Source organism: Hylobates moloch, unplaced genomic scaffold (assembly GCF_009828535.3).
Source record: "Hylobates moloch isolate HMO894 unplaced genomic scaffold, HMol_V3 SCAFFOLD_8, whole genome shotgun sequence".
Classification (NCBI taxonomy): Eukaryota; Metazoa; Chordata; class Mammalia; order Primates; family Hylobatidae; genus Hylobates; species Hylobates moloch.
In genome coordinates this window covers 83,566,824-83,588,460 of record NW_026652283.1, presented here as the reverse complement: position 1 = coordinate 83,588,460, position 21,637 = coordinate 83,566,824, and the positions used below count along the sequence as shown (strand labels likewise).

Below are 21,637 nucleotides of genomic sequence, written 5' to 3'. Positions count from 1 at the left end.
GACAAAGAAGGCCATTACATAATGGTAAAGGGATCAATTCAACAAGAAGAGCTAACTATCCTAAATATATATGCACCCAACACAGGAGCACCCAGATTCATAAAGCAAGTCCTGAGTGACCTACAAAGGGACTTAAACTCCCACACAATAATAATGGGAGATTTTAACACCCCACTGTCAGCATTAGACAGATCAACGAGACAGAAAGTTAACAAGGATATCCAGGAATTGAACTCAGCTCTGCACAAAGTGGACCTAATAGACAGCTACAGAACTCTCCACCCCAAATCAACAGAATATACATTTTTTTCAGCACCACACCACACCTATTCCAAAATTGACCACATAGTTGGAAGTAAAGCTCTCCTCAGCAAATGTAAAAGAACAGAAATTATAACAAACTGTCTCTCAGACCACAGTGCAATCAAACTAGAACTCAGGATTAAGAAACTCACTCAAAACCGCTCAACTACATGGAAACTGAACAACCTGCTCCTGAATGACTATTGGGTACATAATGAAATGAAGGCTGAAATAAAGATGTTCTTTGAAACCAACAAGAACAAAGACACAACATACCAGAATCTCTGGGACACATTCAAAGCAGTGTGTAGAGGGAAATTTATGGCACTAAATGCCCACAAGAGAAAGCAGGAAAGATCCAAAATTGACACCCTAGCATCACAATTAAAAGAACTAGAAAAGCAAGAGCAAACACATTCAAAAGCTAGCAGAAGGCTAGAAATAACTAAAATCAGAGCAGAACTGAAGGAAATAGAGACACAAAAAACCCTTCAAAAAAATTAATGAATCCAGGAGCTGGTTTTTTGAAAAGATCAACAAAATTGATAGACTGCTAGCAAGACTAATAAAGAAGAAAAGAGAGAAGAATCAAATAGATGCAATAAAAAATGAAAAAGGGGATATCACCACTGATCCCACAGAAATACAATCTACCATCAGAGAATGCTACAAACACCTCTATGCAAATAAACTAGAAAATCTAGAAGAAATGGATAAATTCCTCGACAAATACATGCTCCCAAGACTAAATCAGGAAGAAGTTGAATCTCTGAATAGACCAATAACAGGTTCTGAAATTGTGGCAATAATAAATAGCTTACCAACCAAAAAGAGTCCAGGACCTGATGGATTCACAGCCGAATTCTACCAGAGGTACAAGGAGGAACTGGTACCATTCCTTCTGAAACTATTCCAATCGATAGAAAAAGAGGGAATCCTCCCTAACACATTTTATGAAGCCAGCATCGTCCTGATACCAAAGCCTGGCAGAGACATAACCAAAAAAGAGAATTTCAGACCAATATCCTTGATGAACATTGATGCAAAAATCCTCAATAAAATACTGGCAAACCGAATCCAGCAGCACATCAAAAAGCTTATCCACCATGATCAAGTGGGCTTCATCCCTGGGATGCAAGGCTGGTTCAACATACGCAAATCAATAAATGTAATCCAGCATATAAACAGAGCCAAAGACAAAAACCACATGATTATCTCAATAGATGCAGAAAAGGCCTTTGACAAAATTCAACAACCCTTCATGCTAAGAACTCTCAATAAATTAGGTATTGATGGGACGTATCTCAAAATAATAAGAGCTATCTATGACAAACCCACAGCCAATATCATACTGAATGGGCAAAGACTGGAAGCATTCCCTCTGAAAACTGGCACAAGATAGGGATGCCCTCTCTCACCACTCCTATTCAACATAGTGCTGGAAGTTCTGGCCAGAGCAATCAGGCAGGAGAAGGAAATAAAGGGTATTCAATTAGGAAAAGAGGAAGTCAAATTGTCCCTGTTTGCAGATGACATGATTGTATATCTAGAAAACCCCATTGTCTCAGCCCAAAATCTCCTTAAGCTGATTAGCAACTTCAGCAAAGTCTCAGGATACAAAATCAATGTACAAAAATCACAAGCATTCCTGTACACCAATAACAGACAGACAGAGAGCCAAATCATGAGTGAGCTCCCATTCACAATTGCTTCAAAGAGAATAAAATACCTAGGAATCCAACTTACAAGGGATGAGAAGGACCTCTTCAAGGAGAACTACAAACCACTGCTCAATGAAATAAAAGAGGATACAAACAAATGGAAGAACATTCCATGCTCATGGGTTGGAAGAATCAATATCGTGAAAATGGCCATACTGCCCAAGGTAATTTATAGATTCAATGCCATCCCCATCAAGCTACCAATGACTTTCTTCACAGAATTGGAAAAAACTACTTGAAAGTTCATATGAAACCAAAAAAGAGCCCGCATCACCAAGTCAATCCTAAGCCAAAAGAACAAAGCTGGAGGCATCACCCTACCTGACTTCAAACTATACTACAAGGCTACAGTAACCAAAACAGCATGGTACTGGTACCACAACAGAGACATAGATCAATGGAACAGAACAGAGCCCTCAGAAATGATGCCGCATAGCTACAACTATCTGATCTTTGACAAACCTGACAAAAACAAGAAATGGGGAAAGGATTCCCTATTTAATAAATGGTGCTGGGAAAACTGGCTAGCCATATGTAGAAAGCTGAAACTGGATCCCTTCCTTACACCTTATACAAAAATTAATTCAAGATGGATTCAAGACTTACATGTTAGACCTAAAACCATTAAAATCCTACAAGAAAACCTAGGCAATACCATTCAGGACATAGGCATGGGCAAGGACTTCACGTCTAAAACACCAAAAGCAATGGCGACAAAAGCCAAAATTGACAAATGGGATCTAATTAAACTAAAGAGCTTCTGCACAGCAAAAGAAACTACCATCAGAGTGAACAGGCAACCTACAGAATGGGAGAAAATTTTTGCAACCTACTCATCTGACAAAGGGCTAATATCCAGAATCTACAATGAACTCAAACAAATTTACAAGAAAAAAACAAACAACCCCATCAAAAAGTGGGTGAAGGACATGAACAGACACTTCTCAAAAGAAGACATTTATGCAGCCAAAAAACACATGAAGAAATGCTCATCATCACTGGCCATCAGAGAAATGCAAATCAAAACCACAGTGAGATACCATCTCACACCAGTTAGAATGGCCATCATTAAAAAAATCAGGAAACAACAGGTGCTGAAGAGGATGTGGAGAAGTAGGAACACTTTTACACTGTTGGTGGGACTGTAAACTAGTTCAACCATTGTGGAAGTCAGTGTGGCGATTCCTCAGGGATCTAGAACTAGAAATACCATTTGACCCAGCCATCCCATTACTGGGTATATACCCAAAGGACTATAAATCATGCTGCTATAAAGACACATGCGCACGTATGTTTACTGCGGCACTATTCACAATAGCAAAGAGTTGGAACCAACCCAAATGTCCAACAACGATAGACTGGATTAAGAAAATGTGGCACATATACACCATGGAATACTATGCAGCCATAAAAAATGATGAGTTCGTGTCCTTTGTAGGGACATGGATGAAACTGGAAAACATCATTCTCAGTAAACTATTGCAAGGACAAAAAACCAAACACCGCATGTTCTCACTCATAGGTGGGAATTGAACAATGAGAACTCATGGACACAGGAAGGGGAACATCACACTCCGGGGACTGTTGTGGGGTGGGGGAGGGGGGAGGGACAGCATTAGGAGATATACCTAATGCTAAATGACGAGTTAATGGGTGCAGGAAATCAACGTGGCACATGGATACATATGTAACAAACCTGCACATTGTGCACATGTACCCTAAAACCTAAAGTATAATAAAAAAAAAAAAAGGAAAAAAAAATAAAAAATAAAAAAGACATCTCTGGCCAATGTCCCAAGTGAGTGTGTCTTCAAAGATATCTGTGCGAATATATCCACAGAAACTCTCTAGAATTCCATGATCTCAAGGAAGCACTGGACGTTAGAGCAGGAATGGACTCGCTCACTTTAGGGGTAACCTTGACCTACTTTATTGAAGTTAAAAGAAAATTTTTTTTGAGAAGAGAAATAAGACACAGAGACGAAGTATAGAGAAAGAACAGTGGGCCCAGGACCGGCGCTCAGCATATGGAGGACCCGCGCCGGCGCTGGCCTCTGAGTTCCCTCAGTATTTATTGATCATTATTTTTACTATCCTAGCGAGGGGAGTGTAGCAGGGCAACAGGTGGGGAGAAGGTCAGCAGGGAAACATGTGAGCAAAGGAATCTGTATCATGAATAAGTTCAAGGAAAGGTACTGTGCCCGGATGTGCACGTAGGCTAGATTTATGTTTCTCTTTAGCCAAACATCTCAGTGTAGCAAGGAGTAACAGAGCAGTATTGCTGCCAGCATATCTTGCCTCCAGCCACAGGGCGGTTTTCTCCTATCTCAGAATAGAACGAATGGGAATGGTCAGCTTTACACCAAGACATTCCATTACCAGGGACGAGCAGGAGACAGAAGCCTTCCTCTTATCTCAACTGCAAAGAGGCCTCCCTCTTTCACTATTCCTCCTCAGCACCGACCCTTTACAGGTGTCGGGCTGGGGGACGGTCGGGTCTTTCCCTTCCCATGAGGCCATATCTCAGGCTGTCTCAGTGGGGGGAAACCTTGGACAATACCCAGGCTTTCTTGGGCAGAGGGCCCTGCAGCTTTCCGCAGTGCATTGTGTCCCTGGTTAATCGAGAATGGAAAATGGCAATGACTTCTACCAAGCATACTGCCTGCAAACATATTGTTAACAAGGCACATCCTGCACGGCCCTAAATCCATTAAACTTGGATTCATTACAGCACGTTTCTGTGAGTACAGGGTTGGGGCTAAAGTTACAGGTTAACAGCATGTCAAAGCAGAAACAATTTTTCTTAGTACAGATCAAAATGGAGTTTCTTATATCTTCCTTTTCTACATAGGCACAGTAATAATCTGATCTTTCTTTTCCCCACATGGACTAATGCGATATCATAGATATGGTATGTCTTCAGTTACAAGATGCACTGTTTGAATTATATACATTTTAGAAAACTTATGTACAGATGAATAATTTAAAATTAATTGTAAGTGGTATTTGTGGTCTTGTTAGAGTTGGCCACGATGTCCAAATGTAATATTAAGCCTATGGGAAAGTCAGATCCACTTTTTTTTTTTTTTTTGAGTCAGAGTCTTGCTCTATCACCCAGACTGGAGTAGAGTGGCATGATCTCGGCTCACTGCAACCGCCACCTCCTAAGTTCAAATGATTCTTGTGCCTCAGCAGCCAGAGTAGCTGGGATTACAGGCCTGTGCCACCACTTCCAGCTGATTTTTTTGTATTTTTAGTAGAAATGGGGTTTCGCCATGTTGGCCAGGCTGGCCTCCAACGCCTGACCTCAAGTGATCCACCCGCCTTGACCCCCAAGGTGCTGGGATTACAGGCGTGTGCCACCGTGCCCAGCTGAGATCCACTTTCATTCTCACCTCACAGTGGCTCCTGACTCCTTTTCCAATGCACCAAGACACCATGGAGGGATGTCTGCACAGACTTCTAATGTGGTTTGGGGTTGCAAACTGTAGTTGGGGCCATTTTTCGTAGAGAGGTCTGGTCCTGGGCCCACTGTCAGAGACCTTAGAGAAAGGATTGGGGGGTCCCAAACAAAGATCTTCTTTCTTTATAACTTGTCATCCTAAGATTTAAAGGGTGGAAGGGGAACACAGAAATTGCATATTCACTACAACTCAAAAAAGAAGAGAATTAATTTTGCACCACTGACAAACATGTCATCTTAAGCACTTCAAAACTCCTTAAATGGATCTAAAAATATTTGTCCTCTAATATTTTGGTATCTCTTCAGCCAAAAACAAAAATTGCTTAAATTTGGCCCCATAAGAATTATAGTCATATTTCAGTTTGTGATGTCCCTAATTCTAGGACTTTCCTGGAATGAAGGATGCAGTTATCTTTGAGACTGGCTTTCATAGCCCGCCCCCTTCGATGATGAGGAGGCAGGTGACGGGGAGGAACAGCCACCTTGGGAGGGTGTGCGTTCTCCCAAGGGAGTTTTCTTCCTGCACACCTTCCTCATCTTCTTTAGACACTCAGGAAGTTGACGGGCTGAGCACTCCTGGCTTAAGCATTTGAAAAAGCAGCGGAGGAGTTTCTGCCTGTAAATAGTATCTGTAAAACCATGAGCGGCTGGGAAGCCCACATCTCAGGCCACGGGGGCTGCGTCTCCCCTCTTGAGGCGACGCCGAACAAAAGTCCCCAGGGCCGCCAGGGGGATGCACATGGTGGAGGAGGCCACAAGCAGCCCGATGACAGCCAGTGCATAGGCCGGGTAATCTTTGGTCACGAGCTGGCCCTGAAAGGAGAGACTGAGTGTCAGCAGAGAGCACTTGCTGAGAGCACTGCCCCTGGGCCTCAGGGCCCATCCGTGATGGGGAGGCGACGTGACTTGGGCAGAGAGCATGTGGGGCCGGTGTCCTCACTCCTGGGGCCACCGGCTCTGCAATTCACTAGCAAATGTGCCAGGAGCCTAACTGCCCTCACCTTCTTTTTCTTCCATAAACTAGGAATAATAGTAACTACTTGAACCAGTGGGTGTAGAGCTATTGTTTGGAGCTACCCATAATGAATAACCATGGTAATAATCAAGCACCTTATGTCTAAGGCAAATTTCAGGGAACCTAAACTGTAGGCGACTACTCTTAGCCCGGAATGGAACTTTCTGTGAAGGTGGCAGCGTTCTCTATCAGTGCTGTCTGCGGTGGTGGGCGCGGAGGAGAGTGCTGCTCAGGAGGTAGGAGCTGGCGCCTTTGCAGCAGGAGTTTTTCTCAGCTTCCAGGGGACAGGTGGATGGGGAAGCTCTGGAGGAGTGCCTTCCTCTCACCCCACTGAAACACATACCTAAAAGCTCAAAGCCCAGCTCCTCCGTGCTGGACTATTTCTAAAATACCTCAGTGATATTTCCATGTCGTGACAAATAACCTACCCACACCATGGAAATAGTTCCCTGGTTTCGGAAAACGAATGGCCCATGCTTTTGAGTGGCCATGGGGGCCCAGCCCCAGCCCTACAGAGACAGCACATACCTGGGAGGCGTCCCAGGCTTGATACTTCAGGGTCCCCGTAAGGATGTAGTCGCTCAGGTAGAAGACAAAGAGGCTGACAATCAGTAGTGGGCTTACGCCAGCCCACATCACCTTCCAGTACCAGCTTACAGCTCGGCCGGTCATGGCCTTAAGGTCACTTTCAAATCTATTTGGAAAACAGGGAGAGAAAGTCTGGATTATCTAGGCTGCGGAGGTGAGGGCGTCCAGCTTGCCTGTCCCTATTCACAAAGGAACATTCTGTTCTAGGTGGTAGCTGATGTCTGAGCTTGGCCACTGGACTCCTCTGTGACACCTTCTTGAGAGACGAGTGCTGCGGTGGGGAGGGGAGAAGGGCTGAGGCTGCCCAGGAGGGATGACGGAGCAAGCAGCCCGCAGAGAGTGGACATCAGAAGGTGCCTTCCTAATGCCAGCCTTCAGATGAAGGCTGCTGGCATAGCCTAGAGGGCAGCTTCCAGGAATGGTGGGCACAGGCAGCACGGGATGGACATTTGTCAGGCTGGTCATCAATGACAGGGACTTCTTGGGTGGCTTTGCCCACCCCCCTACCCAGCCGGCCGCTGTCAATCAGTGACTCCCTTTCACAGTAGAAATGCCACGGAGCAGAATCACTTGGTCCATTGAAACCAGAGTAGGTTTTCTGGGACAGAGGAAGAGCCAACCTCGGACTGAAGGACCGTAGCCCTGGCCTGTTGGAGCTGGTCTAGAGTGGCCGGGGCAGTGAGTCCCAAAGGCGTTGCCCACAGACACCATCACCATCTCCATCATGCCTGTAGCTCTCTCTTTTCCCTCTTCTTTACTTTTAAACCTACATTTAGCAGCAGCACAACAGCAGCCAGTTTCTCATAGACTTGCCAAACTAAGTACATGTATTTTTGAATACACATACACAGTATAGAAAGTATCTTTGGCATTTTGGGAGATGTTGGCCCAACGAAACTCCCCATTTCACACAGAAGGAACCAAGGCCCAGGGCTGCGATGCCATCTTCCTTAGGGCTTGGTAAAGATCAGGCCCAGAACCTGGGTTGGCCTCCTGCCTCCAGCCCAGAGCCTTTAAACCTGCTCCCTAAAGCGGGAGAGGCAGCCTTAGCGGGAGGGGCTGGGGTGGTATGGGTGTGACGTCACCAGCTGCAGCCACAGCCCCTCCCTCCCTGGGACCTGCTGCATGTCCTGGGTGTCCATGCAAGGCTGTGTGGCGACCACCACCTGCCCTTTGCTGCTGCTGACGTAGTTGGACTCTAGGCTGCAGGCCATGAAGGCTCATGTATGTGACGTGAAAACCTGGGGCTTTCAAAATCGGACAGGTGAAAAAGTGTTGGGCGTCCTCTTGTCCCTTCACACCCCCATAACCTCCCACTTTCCTGGATGGAGAAAGTTGGGAAGAGCTGGCTGCAGAAAAGCCCCAGGACACTGTCGCTGGGTGGTCACTAGATGGCGGTATCCCCTGAGCAAGCCGAAGCACTCCCCTCCTGCCACTTACACAGTCAGTCCACCTACAACATCTCCAAGGCACGTTTGTTTCCGCCTCTGTCTCCCTTCACCAGCCCCTTTTTGATGGACTTGTGCCCCTCATCCATCTAGTGACCTCCAGCGGGCCCTAGGTTCTGTTCCTCTCTCCCAACCTTCTCTTTTTATCCTGAAACACTCACCCTCTCAGTGACCAATCTCTTTCTCCCTCTAGACTGGCATTTCCTAGGTGACCAGGGATTTTCCCAGTTTTAGCACTGAAAATTCCACATCCCAGAAAACCCCTCAATCCTAGGGAGACAGGGAGAGTTGGTCCCCCTAACACTAGTGTCCTCAAAATGTTAGTAGCTAAGGGTGGGAGTGGGGTGAGAGGAGGGTGAAAAGGCATTCCTTGACCAAGTAAGTCTGGAAATGCTGCAATTCTAACCCTCTCTTTGGGATCCGCAACTGTCTTTAAGACTCTGAGAAGTCCTACAGGAAAGACATCAATTTGGCTTTGTTTAACTTATGTCCTGATGGATCATGGGAGATCCCTCAGAATGGCACGGGACCCTGGCCTTTCCGGGGACACAGCAGGGAATGCTGCTTCAGGGATGCCTGCCTCCCAGAGTGTTGTCAATGTCTCCCTCCCCACCCTGAACCAACATGGAGGATCAAAAAGACTGGGGAAGAGGGCAGAAAACAACGTGGCACAGCCTCCTCTCCCAAACCGGCGCCCACTCGAGCAGCGCTGCCCAAACTGTAATGTGCCTCAGGCCCCCTGGACATAGTGTGAAGATGCAGGATCTGATGCAGCAGGACGGGGTGGGCCTGAGCTTCTGCAGTCCCAACGAGCGCCTTGTTGCTGCTGCCCCCACTCTAGGGACCACACTTGAGGTAGCAAAGCTCTCTAGGCCAGTGGTTCTCAAAGCGTGGGCGCCAGACTCATCTGGGAACCTGCTAGAAATGTGAATTCTTGGCCCTCCCCTGGACTGCCTGATCAGAACCTTGGGGGTGAGTCCTGCAGCTGTGTTTGACCAGCCCAACGGACTCTGAGGCACACTTGAGTTTGAAGGCTGCTCTAGACCGGTGGCTCTTGCCCCAGCTGCACATTCCATCACCTGGGGAGAATTAAAACATTCCAGTCCCGTGCTGTGCACTGGGATTGAGAACCTCACCAACTAAATTTTGAATCTGCCAGATTTTCTAAGGTCTAAGTTATCAACTGGAGTTTGGTCAGGGTTCTTGGAAAATACTGATGTTGGCAGATGATCAGAGCATCCAGTGCCTGGAGGCACAATTCCCTGCCCCAGTAAGCTGTGGGGGTCCGGCAGGGTCAACCCTAAAACAGCCTATGATACAAAGCAAAAGTACTGGGAATAGAGAGAAAGATATCCTCTGAAGCAAGCTGAGCATGGGATAGAGGCAGAGCATTAGCTGAGATCTGCCAGCAAAGAACAAACGTTGTCATGATGCGAAGCTTAAAGAAGAGGTGAAGATGTGCCTCAAGAAACAGCTGTTTTCCTTGAGGGAGGTGGCCTCTATGGCTGTGTTTTCCCTCTGCAAATGGGGGTCCTGGGCCTCCTCACCTCCTCAGCCCGTACACGTAGCACACGGCAATTGTCTCCACCAGCACGATGAGCAGCAGGGACAGTGTGGCCGCGTAGTCGTTGAATATGTCAAACCAGTAGTTCCCAGCCTCCATGGTGAACACCATGCCAATGGCACAGTTGACAAGGCACACCAGACCTGGGGGCCACAAGAACAGCTGCTCACCTGCCCGAGACCCCCCCCCCCACTACTGCTCACCAGTTCTCTACAGGACAGTGGGGCCATCGGTCCTCAGGGGACTTTGGCTGATTGGTTCATCCACATGGGTTGAAAGAGCTGTCGTGGTTTGGACTCTGAAGGTGTGTGCCATGTGTGTGGGGCAGGGGGCACAATAGTGTCCCAAAGCATGTTGGCAGGGGTCACTGATGTTGACTCACTGAGCTGCCCTGCAGGGGTGGCAGAGCTTCAAGCTCAATGAACAAGCAGACGTGGTGGGCACTGCTATTCCAAGATCCTGCCCAGGCTGCGGGTCTTCAATTATAACCCTCTGTGTTTATCCCAACAACTCAGCCCTGGAGCTCATGAGAAATTAATTAGGGGAGGAGGCTTGAATATGGGGTGGCTCCATAAGGACTTCCTAGAGGGGACTTGCATCCACCCAGAAGGGGCTGGGGCGGGGAAGAGACAAATGTTCACCCAGATCCTCCCATGTGCCAGGCACTTGCAATGCGTTGGACACTTAGGCCTCCGAGGCAGGTGTCCGGAGCCCCCCTTTCACAGATGCGAAGGCAAGGCTCAGAGATGTCTAAGGCTCCCCTGACGTCCCCTAGCATGTCCGTGGCAGGGTGAGGATTCAGACCCAGCCCTTTAGCCTCCAGAACCTGGGCCTTCATCCCAGCCCCCTCCAGCTGCCTCCCCTGGGGACCCCATGCATGTCTGAGTCTAGAGCCCACACCTGCCCTTTCCACTACCACACTGTACACTGCCAGCTACCGAACCCTCCTGCTATCCCGATGGGGACACACAAGGAGAAAGGGGCCATGGGCTGGCTGAGGGCTATGGGCACACCTAGTGTTGGCTACAAAGACCAGGCCTGAGGAGGGGGTCTAAATGCTGCAAGGTGGGGGCAACTCCAACTGGAGTGGTCGGGGCTTGAAGGAGATGGCCTGGGAGCTGGGTTTGATTTGTCCTGCATGTCGAGGAATGGTGTTTTCAGAGGCAGAGTAGTGTAGGCCACGGGGTCCTCGAGGTACTGCCTGGTTGGAGTGGAGCAGATGGGCCAGGGAGTGAAACCATGAGAGATGTAATTGGAAAAGCCAGCTCATTTCCTAATATCTGAAATGTGCATCAACAGCAGAATAGATAAAGAAACTGTGGTATGTGATCTTACAATGGATTATTATATAGGCAGAAAAAGGGGCAGACGATTGCTGCTCGAAACAACATGAGTGGATCTCACAGGTAGATTATGAGTGAAGACAATAGACGCAGAGTGTGTACATTAGGACTTCGTTCATACGAAATTCAACAGGAAGGCCAGGTGCAATGACTCCTGCCTGTAATCCCAGTACTTTGGGAGGCCAAGGCAGGCAGATCACTTGAGGTCAGGAGTTTGAGACCAGCCTGGCCAACACGGGGAAACCCCATCTTTACTAAAATACAAAAATTAGCCAGGCGTCATGGTGTGCACCTGTAATCCCAGCTACTCAGGAGGCTGAGGCATGAGAATAGCTTGAGCCTGGGAGGTGGAGGTTGCAGTGAGCCAAGATCGCACCATTGCACTCCAGCCTGGGTGACAGCGTGAGACTGTTAAAAAAAAAAAAAAAATAGGAAGAAAAACCCCTAAAATGTAGAAGTCAGAATAGAGGTAAACTCCAGGGGTGCATACTGCCTGGGAAGGGGTATGAAGGAGCTGTCTAGGGTGTGGAAAATGTTCTGTATCTTGACCTAGGTGGTGGTTCCTCGGGCGGATACATATGTAAAATCCACTGAGTTTGTACTTAAGAAATGTACACTTTATAATGGTCACACTTGAGGCCAGGTGTGGCTCACGCCTGTAATCCCAGCACTTTGGGAGGCTGAGATGGGCGAATCACCTGGGGTCAGGAGTTCGAGACCAGCCTGGCCAACATGGTGAAACCCTGTCTCTACTAAAAATACAAAAATTAGCCAGGCGCCATGGTGTGCACCTGTAATCCCAGCTACTCAGGAGGGTGAGGCAGGAGAATCACTTGAACCTGGGAGATGAAGGTTGCAGTGAGCCAAGATCACACCACTGCACTCTAGCCTGGGCAACAGAGCGAGACTCCATCTGAAATATATATAATATACTTCAATGAAAATGAACAAAAACAAAATCGAGTTCTCTCCTAGCCTGGAGAAGTTTGAATGTCAGGTTGGGGAGTTGGGTTGGGGTGGCCACTTCACTTCCCTGTGATGTGGAGAATGGAACGCACAGGGTGAATCACGTGGCCCAGGTCCCAGGTTGTGAGAAGACATGGCAGGACCGTGGTGAAGTGGCTGCAGCCTCCTGTAGCCACCTGAACCAGCCCATGACCCCTAAGGGAGCTCTCCCCTGCTCACCCCCACGTCCTGGCCCTCCTGACCCCTGCCTCCTCCACTGGCTGACCCCACTGACCTGAGATGGCCTCCTTGGGCAGGTGGCTGGAGATGATCTTGCTGTCTGTCAGCGGGGTGAGGATGGCCGCTATGTTCCCCAGCATGCTCCCAAGGCCCAGCATCAGCAGCATGAAGAAGTAGAGCACCGACCACAGCTGGGACACCTCCATGTTTTTAATGGCCTCCGTGTAGACGATGAATGCCAAGCCAGTGCCCTGGACAGCCTGCCCAAGGTGAGAAGACACCAGTTACATGCAAGAGGGACTTACAGTCTTATTCATGCACTCAGTGCTAAGCAACGTGGGGGACCTTGGAAGTGGCCATGAGAAGCCACATTGTGAGGTTGGAGCTTCCATCTGCAGACCAGCCCCTTACACTCAGCTGGGCTGAAACGAAATGGGAGCTGCCAGGAGCTCATATATGCAAAGCACTTGAGAACTTGAACTTGCAGCCAGCCTGCAACACTGAGTTCCCCTCTCCTGCCCCAACTTACGTAAATTCTGGATGAAAGATAATAAAACAATGGATAATTTCTGCTTCTAATGTGATGACCGACTAGGTGTCCTGAAACCTCTGTGGCTGGGACCTGAGGAGGGAGGGTGGGGCCAGGGCAGCAGGAAGCAGAATTGTAGGGAGCCAGCTTGGTCAGCAGGCAACCAGGAGGGGCAGGTGCTCAGCGGTCAGGTCCCTGTACTGGTAACGCTGTTGCGGAGATGTTAAATTATGGAAATTGAGGCTGGAACTCCTGCTTAAAGACAAATACCCCAAGAGGCTCAAAAGGGATAATAGGTTGTGCGTACTCTCTGGCTACCCACAGAAGAAGCAAAAACAAGCCCTCCCTGGGTAGGAGCCCCCCAGTTTAGGCGCATAGGATTCCCAGAGATTGAGCAAAGTGCTCATAAACAGGGATTTACAAACCCACAAGGAGAGAAGTCACTATGAGTGAAGAACTAGCAAGATAAGAAATCAGATTTAGAACACCCCTCCCCGAGGTGGCAGATGTTGGACTGTCAGATTCAGAATTGCTATGGACTGAACCGTGTCCACCCGAAATTTGTATGTTGAAACCCTAGCTCCCAATGTGACTGTATCTGGAGATAGGGTCTTTAGAGGGTAATTAAGGTTAAATGGAGTTATAATATTGGAGCCCTAATCTGACCAGACTGTAGCCTTATAACAAGAGGAAGAGAGAGAGAGAGAGAGAGAGAGAAAACCCTCTATTGTGTGAGGACACAGGGAGAAGATAGGTTCATGAACAAGGAAACAGGTCTTCATCAGAAACCAAACCCTGCTGGCCCTTGATCTTGGACTTCTCAGCCTCCAGGACTGTGAGACATAAATTCCTGTTGTTTGCTGGGCACAGCGGCTCATGCTTATAATCCCAGCACTTTGGGAGGCTTAGGTGGGAGGATTACTTGAGCTCAGGAGTTTGAGATCAGCCTGGGCAACATAGCAAGACCTCATCTCTACTAAAAGTAAATAAAAGAAAATAAATTTATGTTGTTTAAGCCACCCAGCCTATGATATTTTGTTATGGCAGGCTGCACTGACTAATACAAGAACACAGGTCAATTCTATAGTATACCAGTTGCTCAGGGGCATACTGAAAATAGTTGGCTTTATGTGCTGACAACAAGGGAGTGATCACTTGTAGAGAACTTAAAAACTATAGTAAAAATCTACAAAAAGTTAATATACTTTTTATTATTATCATGAGCCAGCAATTCTAAACAGTGTTAAAATACTGCTTTCCTTCTCTTGCCTATGGCCACCCCTGAAACAGTTATGTATGAAATGTTTAAAGAAACAAAGGATAACATTACAAAAATAAACATGTACCAGGAAACTATTGTGATGGACAAGTAAATTTGAAAAAAATAGCATCTATATAAAAAATATAGTTATTGAATTAAAAGGCTCAATTGACAGTTAAATACCAGATTAGATGCAGCTGAAAAGAGACTTAGTGAACTGAAAGATATATCCAGAAATGAATCAATAAAATAAAAAAGGATAAGAAGATGGGAAAAATAAAAGAGAGGTTAAGAGACCTGTAGGACAGGATGAAAAAGTCACGTCTAATGAAGTTCCAAAAGGAGAAAAATGAGAGAATCAGAGACAATGATTATGAAATAATAGGTATGAATTTTCCAAAACTGATAAGAAACATTGGACCCATAGATCCAGGAAGCCCAACCTCACCTAGGCCTAGAGTGGATAAATAAAAATATATTCATGCCATGTCTAGATTGCAGAGGCCAAAGACAAAGAGAAGATCATGAGAAAGAGAAAAAGCTGCTTGCTTACAAAGAATAAAAGAAAATTTCAAGAGCAACAATGGAAGCCTGAATCACATGGCAAACATCTTCAAAGTGTTGAGAGAAAATAACTGTTAACCTGGAATTTTCTACTCCGAGGAACAATGTCTTTAAAAGATAGATGCCAATTATAGAACAAAATTTAAGAAAACTGTTCTAAATGAAAGTACTTTAAGGAAAAACCTTTGGAGATGCTGGGATGCAAGAAAGAATGGTGAACAAATAAAATGGCAAACATGTAGGTAAATACAAGAGCTGTATAAAATAACAATAATGTCACGTCCAATGTATGGGGTTAAGGAGACAGAACTAGAAAACAATCATTTAAAATGGGAGAGATAAAATGAAAGTACCCTAAAGTCCTTTTGAATTTTGGGAAGGAGGTCAAGATACTGTTTAACTTTAGACTTTATTAAGTTAAATATGAAATGAAAGTTTCAAGAAGAGAAATCAAGCAACCAAATTCCAAACAGCGGGGAATAAAGTGGAATGGGGAAAGAAAAGAAAGAAAGAAAAAAAGAACAAAAGCAACAGGAAAAACAAAGTCTAGATAAATCAATAACCAACCATGTAATTCTTGGCTGTAGAGCCAAGCTCAAAAGTAAGTGAGGAAAACTCCCAGGTGCCAAAACCATAAAGGAAAGTTGAAGTGAGAGCACGGAACAGGTGCTGAAGCCAAAGGACCTCATGGGTCACCTGAACAGGACCTAGGCCTTGAAGGCTGGGGTTTGGGGGCTGGGGTCTGATGCCTGCCTGGGGAAGAAGGCTCATGCCACAGGCCAGTACAAGCATGGAGCTAGGGCTGAACAACCAGGAGAAAAAAGCATTGCTTCACCCATGAAATGACCTACAGTGGTTGTACCCATGAAACAAAGTGCCAAACAAACCAAACCCAACCAACCAACCACCCCAAAAATATCAACCTGCAAAGTAGCTTACTGGCAACCAGAGCCACAGGCCCTCCCTACTCCCTATCCTTGAAAAGCATTACCTAGGAACACTCTCTAGAAATAATCTCTAGAAGTATTTACATTAAATATACAAATTAGACAAATATGCCCACTATCACTTCTACTCCCATATGCTAGAAGTCCTAGTGAATACAATAAGAAAAAGGGAATGAGATATAAGCATTGAAAAGAGAAATGCAAAATTCGATCTGCAGGCACTATGATAGTTTAAATAGAAAATTGAAGCAAATCTATAGATAAATATGAGAATAAGAGAATTCATCAAGATTGCTAGATACAAGGTCAATATGCAAAATATTTTGCTTTCTTTTGCAACAAAAACAAACAATGATAGAAACGAGGGGAAAAAACACCACTCCCAATACAATAAAACAGTAAGGTAATAGAAATCTAATGAAAGATGTGCCAAGATGTTCATAGAGAAAGTTGGCTGAAGACTGTTTTAAAAGACTTGAGTGAAGGAGAGAAAGTATGTTCCTGAGTCAAATGTCACAATTCGAAAGGTACTAATTCTCCCCAAATTACACTATAAAATCAATGCAAGTCTAGTCAAAATTCCCTAGATTTTTTTTCCCAATGAAACTTATCAAACTGATCCTCCAACCAATGTGAAAAAATAAAGGTCCCAGCACAGCAGAGATAATTCTGTAAAATATAAAGATGACTTTCAGTAGCAAAAATTTTAAAAAAACCTCTAAATATCTATTAGTAAAGGAATGGATAAACAAATCTCAGTATACTTGTGTGATGGAATAAAATGCAGCATTTAAATGAACAAATGAGGTTCCACATGCATTATTATGGACAGATCTCAAAATGAAAATGCTGAATGAGAGAAGTATCTTTCCAGACCATTTATGCCCATTTAAAAACTGCCGACATAGGAGTGCAAAAGGCTTGTTGAAAAAAGAAAAAAGAAAATAAAATAAAAACTGCCAACAAAACAATGATATTATTTAAGAACACATAGATGGGTAATAGAAATATAAAAATGAAGGTTCTTGCCTTTGGTGAGTAGGGAAAAAAAAGGGGGGACTTTTTAACTTCATCTCTGAAACGTTTTCTTTTATATAAAAAAATCTGAGCCCAAAATGACAAAATGTTTACAATTGATCTTTCCGAGTGGTATATATGGGTGTTTGTTATTCTCTCTACTTTCCTGTATTTTAAAAGCTTAGAAAGACAAAAGAAACGGGAGGCTGAGGCAGGAGAATGGCGTGAACCCCGGGGGGCGGAGCCTGCAGTGAGCCGAGATCGCGCCACTGCACTCCAGCCTGGGCGACAGCGAGACTCCGTCTCAAAAAAAAAAAAAAAAAAAAAAAAAGAAAAAGAAAAAGAAAAAGAGAGAAAGGACAGAGAGTTCCTCCAGGAAGTTTATTATAACTAGCATTCTCGAGCAGCCCTCAAGAGAGTGGTGGTAAAGCCTCTCTTCTCCTTGGAGTTGCAGGAAAAGTAATTCAGGATCTTTCTTTATTTTTATAGATCTTGCCTATCTCCCAAGTCAGCAGCTCACCAAGGTTCCCATGAGTGTGTGGAGAGAAGCCAGTCCTCGACCTTGCCTGGGCACCTTACCGTGTCTAGCTCCGACTCCAAGCTGCAGTTTTTGATGTGCGGGAATATCTCGCTGTATTTGCTTGGGTAGGCAGATGCGAGGTAGTCCTTCACTTGCTCCAGGTTGCTGGCTGTCAAAAAGCCATCTTCAAGTTCAAAAGTGTTGGTCAGCAGCAGACTCACCCTGCAGAGCAGACCATCGGATCAACTTTCACTGATCAGAAAGGCAGCTGTCACCAAAGCCTCCCGTCAGCCTCTTCTTTTCTGATTAGGTGAGGAAAGGGAGTCTGTTGGTTGGTGATCTTTTAAAGCGCAGGGTAATTTTAAATGGCACTGAAGAAGCCTCAGATATGAACAGTGATGACAACAGGCATCAAACTCACACAGCGAGGCTATTTTAACCTCTGGACCAACATAGTCCAGCAGAAGTTTCTGTGCTGATGAAAATGCTCTATCTGGGCTGTCCAATTTGGTACTCACTGGCCACATATGGCGACTGAGCACTTAATGGTGGACACTGAGCAACTGATTGAAAGTAACAAGGGAATGTACTGAAATATGAATTAAGTTGTTTAAATGTGAATTAAGTTGCATTGATTTAAATGTAAATTTGTAAATAGCCACTTGTGGCTAGTGACTACTCAACTGGACAGCATACCCCCTGGATGATGTCTTTGTATTTTGGGCAAGGGGCCACAGAAAGTGAATCCTGCGATCTCTGTGGCTCAGCTAGAGGCTTCTTGGTTACTTTTGAGGTGGGGGAGATGGGGTAGAAGAAACAAAATTTGATTGTTGTATGTCCTATTATGCTAAGTGCTCGCAACACGTTAACGTGCCCTCATTCCTGCCAGGCAGATGTTGACATGCCCCAGGCCCCCCAGCAACTGGTGGTGGTGTAGGGAGTCCGAATGTGAGCCCTGGATTGAGGACTCTAAAACTGGTGCACTTTGCCCCAGCCCTTGCCCAGGCGACCCTTAGCTCAGAGCTCAGGGAGGCCTGGGACTCGGTGAGACAGCCCAGGCTTACTTCTTCAAGCAGCTTTCATAATTGAAGGTGGCCTTGAAGCCATAGATGGAGAAGGTGACGATGCTGGCAAATATGGAGGTGAAGCTGTTGATGAGGGACACGATGATGGCGTGCTTCTGGCAGTTGTTGGATGGCTCATTGTAGCTGGCGAAGGCGATCAGGCTGCCGAAGCCCAGGCCGAGTGAGAAGAAGATCTGGGTGGCTGCATTGATCCAGGCTTTGGGGTTGGCCAGCTGCTCTATCTGGAAGGCCAGCAGGGACAGGGCTGATGATCCCTGGGTGGGATCCCAAAAGCTCAGACCCGCAACAGGAGAGTGGCCCAGAGAGGGGAAGGAGCTCACCTACAGCACACAGCCATCAGGGGCACCCCTAGGGCTGGAGATCAGCTCTCCTGGCTCCATCCACTCCCTGGCAGATGAAACACACAGCTCAAGCTGCACACCTCCCAGGGCTAAGGTGCTGTGGAGAATACAGGTGCTATGTGGAGGATATAAGGTGCCACATATCCTCTACAGCACCTCAGCCATAGGAGGTGTGTAACCAGAAGCAGCTATGCTCACCACTATATGCCAGTGCGGAGGTGTGCAATGGAATACTGCAGGGTAAAATAGTTAAAACACAAATGGAGCCCTGATTCGTAGGCAGTTACTGCACAGGTCTGGGCACTCAAAGAGATGGAGGGGGTGTGGCCTGGCAGGGGAGGTCTAGGTGTGGGTTGACTCTTGGCACTGACATTAGGGGGCGTTTGGAATGGGGAAGGGGAAGGATGACACAGTCATTTTATTTCCAGGGGCTAGATTTGTCAAATGAAGAACTTGCCCCATCCCAAAGTCAAGAGTGCACCCTCCATGGATGAACCCTGGGTGTGGGGTGCATGGAGAATGGGTGGGTTGAGAAACCCTGTAGGGAAACAGGTGCGTGGAACCACGTGAGCAGGCAAGCAAGATGACCAGAGTGGTGCTCATGGCGAAAAGCTTGGTCCACAGTCTGAAAGGGGCTTGAGGTGAGGCGGTGGCAGGGGTGCAGCAGATGGGGGGCAGTGAGGATGAAGAGGAGAGGCTGAAAGAAAGACTTAATGCTCCAGAATTAACAGGGAGTGGGGATGACCTGGCTGAGGTGGTGATCCAGCGACTGCAGGTACTCCACACTCCTGCCACACCCTGGTGGGCTCACATCAGCTTCCCTAGGTACAGCGTTGGCCCACTCTCCATCTTTCCCTCTTCCCACCCATCCTGGAAGGTGGCAGAATGAGTGAGGGGTGCCCTTAGGGCCCTTCTGCGTCAGCCCGTACCTTGGGAGTGAACATGTACATGAGGCCATTGGTGGCTCCGTGGAGCGTGAGGCCCCTGACGAGGTAGATGATGAGCACGCAATAGGGCAGTGACGCCGTGAAATACACCACCTGCGGGCATCAGAGGGCAGAGTTGGCCTCCCGAAGCAGTGGGGTCCACAGGACAGACCCGCGCCCCACGGAACACCACCGCATCTGGGGTATTCAGGCTGCACCGCCCAGCTGCTGACAGCTGGAAAAGGCATGGAGATTCTTGGTCACACACAGGCTCTGGGTTAGGGCTGGGGAAATGGGCTGGTGGGATGTGGTCGCTCACAGCTGTGACCAGCACGACATTTCTTATTCAGTAGAGAAGAGGCAAACAGGTACCGAGCCTCTGCCTTCCACCCTCCCTTCAACCTGACCTTATTCCGGAAAGGATTTGAGGTTACCCACAAAAACACATCAGTCACATTAACATTTCAAATTGCTAGATAAAGAAATCAGCATGAAAAAAATATATGGGCAATCCAGTAATGAGCCCACAGGAAAAAGCAGCCCATAGAATCTGTGCGTGAGTCTCTACCCAGTTTCTGAGCCAGATTCAGCTCTGAGCTTCCTGGTGGCCTACACACAAAGCAGCAACACAATTAAAAGGAAAAAAAATATCTGCAGCTTGGAGAAGGACAGATTTCCCCAGGATTGGGGCCTGAGAGCAGATTGGTCGTGAGTGCTCATGCAGGAAAGCAGCGACGTGTAGAGGACAATGTCCCCATAATAAACACAATAGGAAATTCAGATCTGATTTTTATGGCAACCCTCCAGAAAGGGTTTACTTCTTTAGGCTTTAACATTACACCTGAATGGACATTTTTGTCAACCAGATCTTCTTTCTCCACTGACATGCATTGTAAGTTCAATGATGTTTTGTTAATCTCTTCGTTGTTCATGGTAGCTTTAGTAGTCACCTGTCATGCTCTGGGTGATTCTGTTACAAAGCCATAGAATACAGACCTTCAAGTGCACGTGTGCCTATCCAGGAATGGATATTTTTCTGTAAATCAACTCATATGTGTACCAGAGCCTCATTTGTAAAGCAAATAAATATTTTGCAAGATTGTCCTTTGTGTAAGAGTTCCCTTAAAGTTTGAGTCTCTCTGTGAGAAATATGGCTGGTGGCCCATGTTCAGATAGGCTTGAATTACACTTGGCCCTCCCTTCCTATTGAGGTGTGGTGTCATCTTCTCATCCATTTTCAAGGCCACCAGAATGGCACTCTGTACCCTGTCACCCAGGGGACGGCAGGTGGAATGTGGGGTACGTTTTTTATCACGGCTTTTATCACTGCTTCTTAGCTGAAGTTGTTGTAACTTGAGAAGAGTAATAAATCCACCCAAGATTATAAGAAACCAGATAACAGACAGAGATGAAAAGACAGAGCACTCACTCATGACCAACATCTATCACAATGGGCACTAAGCAGGCTCTTAGGGCCAGCCCCGAGAATTTCCCTCCTTCCCCCAAGGTGAGCAAGTTTCCTGGAGGCTCATGGAGTCCCTACCAAAGTGGCTCACTTCTCCCCAAGTGGGCACAATTGCTGGACACGTGATCCAGCCTAACCTATTGGAAGAAACCAATTCTGACCACTCTGCAGAGATTCTGGCAGGAAACAAAGGCGATTCCAACAGAGGACGCCAGGAAATGGCACATGGTCTGTGACAAGATTAGCTCTATTTACATAGAGCTGTTGGGAGTATTTTTCCCATGGAGAAGGGTGTGGCTGAAGCAGAGGAAATAGATGATAAGAATAAATACGTGTTTTATGGCATGACATG

The 21,637-nt window shown here is 46.4% G+C and overlaps 1 protein-coding gene across 1 annotated transcript in view; it reads right to left on the bottom strand.

The window, feature by feature from the left end:
• Positions 1-21,637, bottom strand: part of SLC6A20 (solute carrier family 6 member 20) — a 52,679-nt gene that overhangs the window by 8,843 nt on the left and 22,199 nt on the right. The window contains exons 9-15 of the mRNA XM_058442804.1: positions 19,824-19,934; positions 18,533-18,774; positions 17,528-17,690; positions 12,686-12,890; positions 10,086-10,245; positions 7,031-7,196; positions 5,420-6,300 (exon numbers count right to left, since the gene is read on the bottom strand). Of these exons, the coding sequence (XP_058298787.1) occupies positions 6,151-6,300; positions 7,031-7,196; positions 10,086-10,245; positions 12,686-12,890; positions 17,528-17,690; positions 18,533-18,774; positions 19,824-19,934 (1,197 nt within the window). The 3' untranslated portion in view covers positions 5,420-6,150. The remainder of the gene's footprint in view (positions 1-5,419; positions 6,301-7,030; positions 7,197-10,085; positions 10,246-12,685; positions 12,891-17,527; positions 17,691-18,532; positions 18,775-19,823; positions 19,935-21,637) is intronic.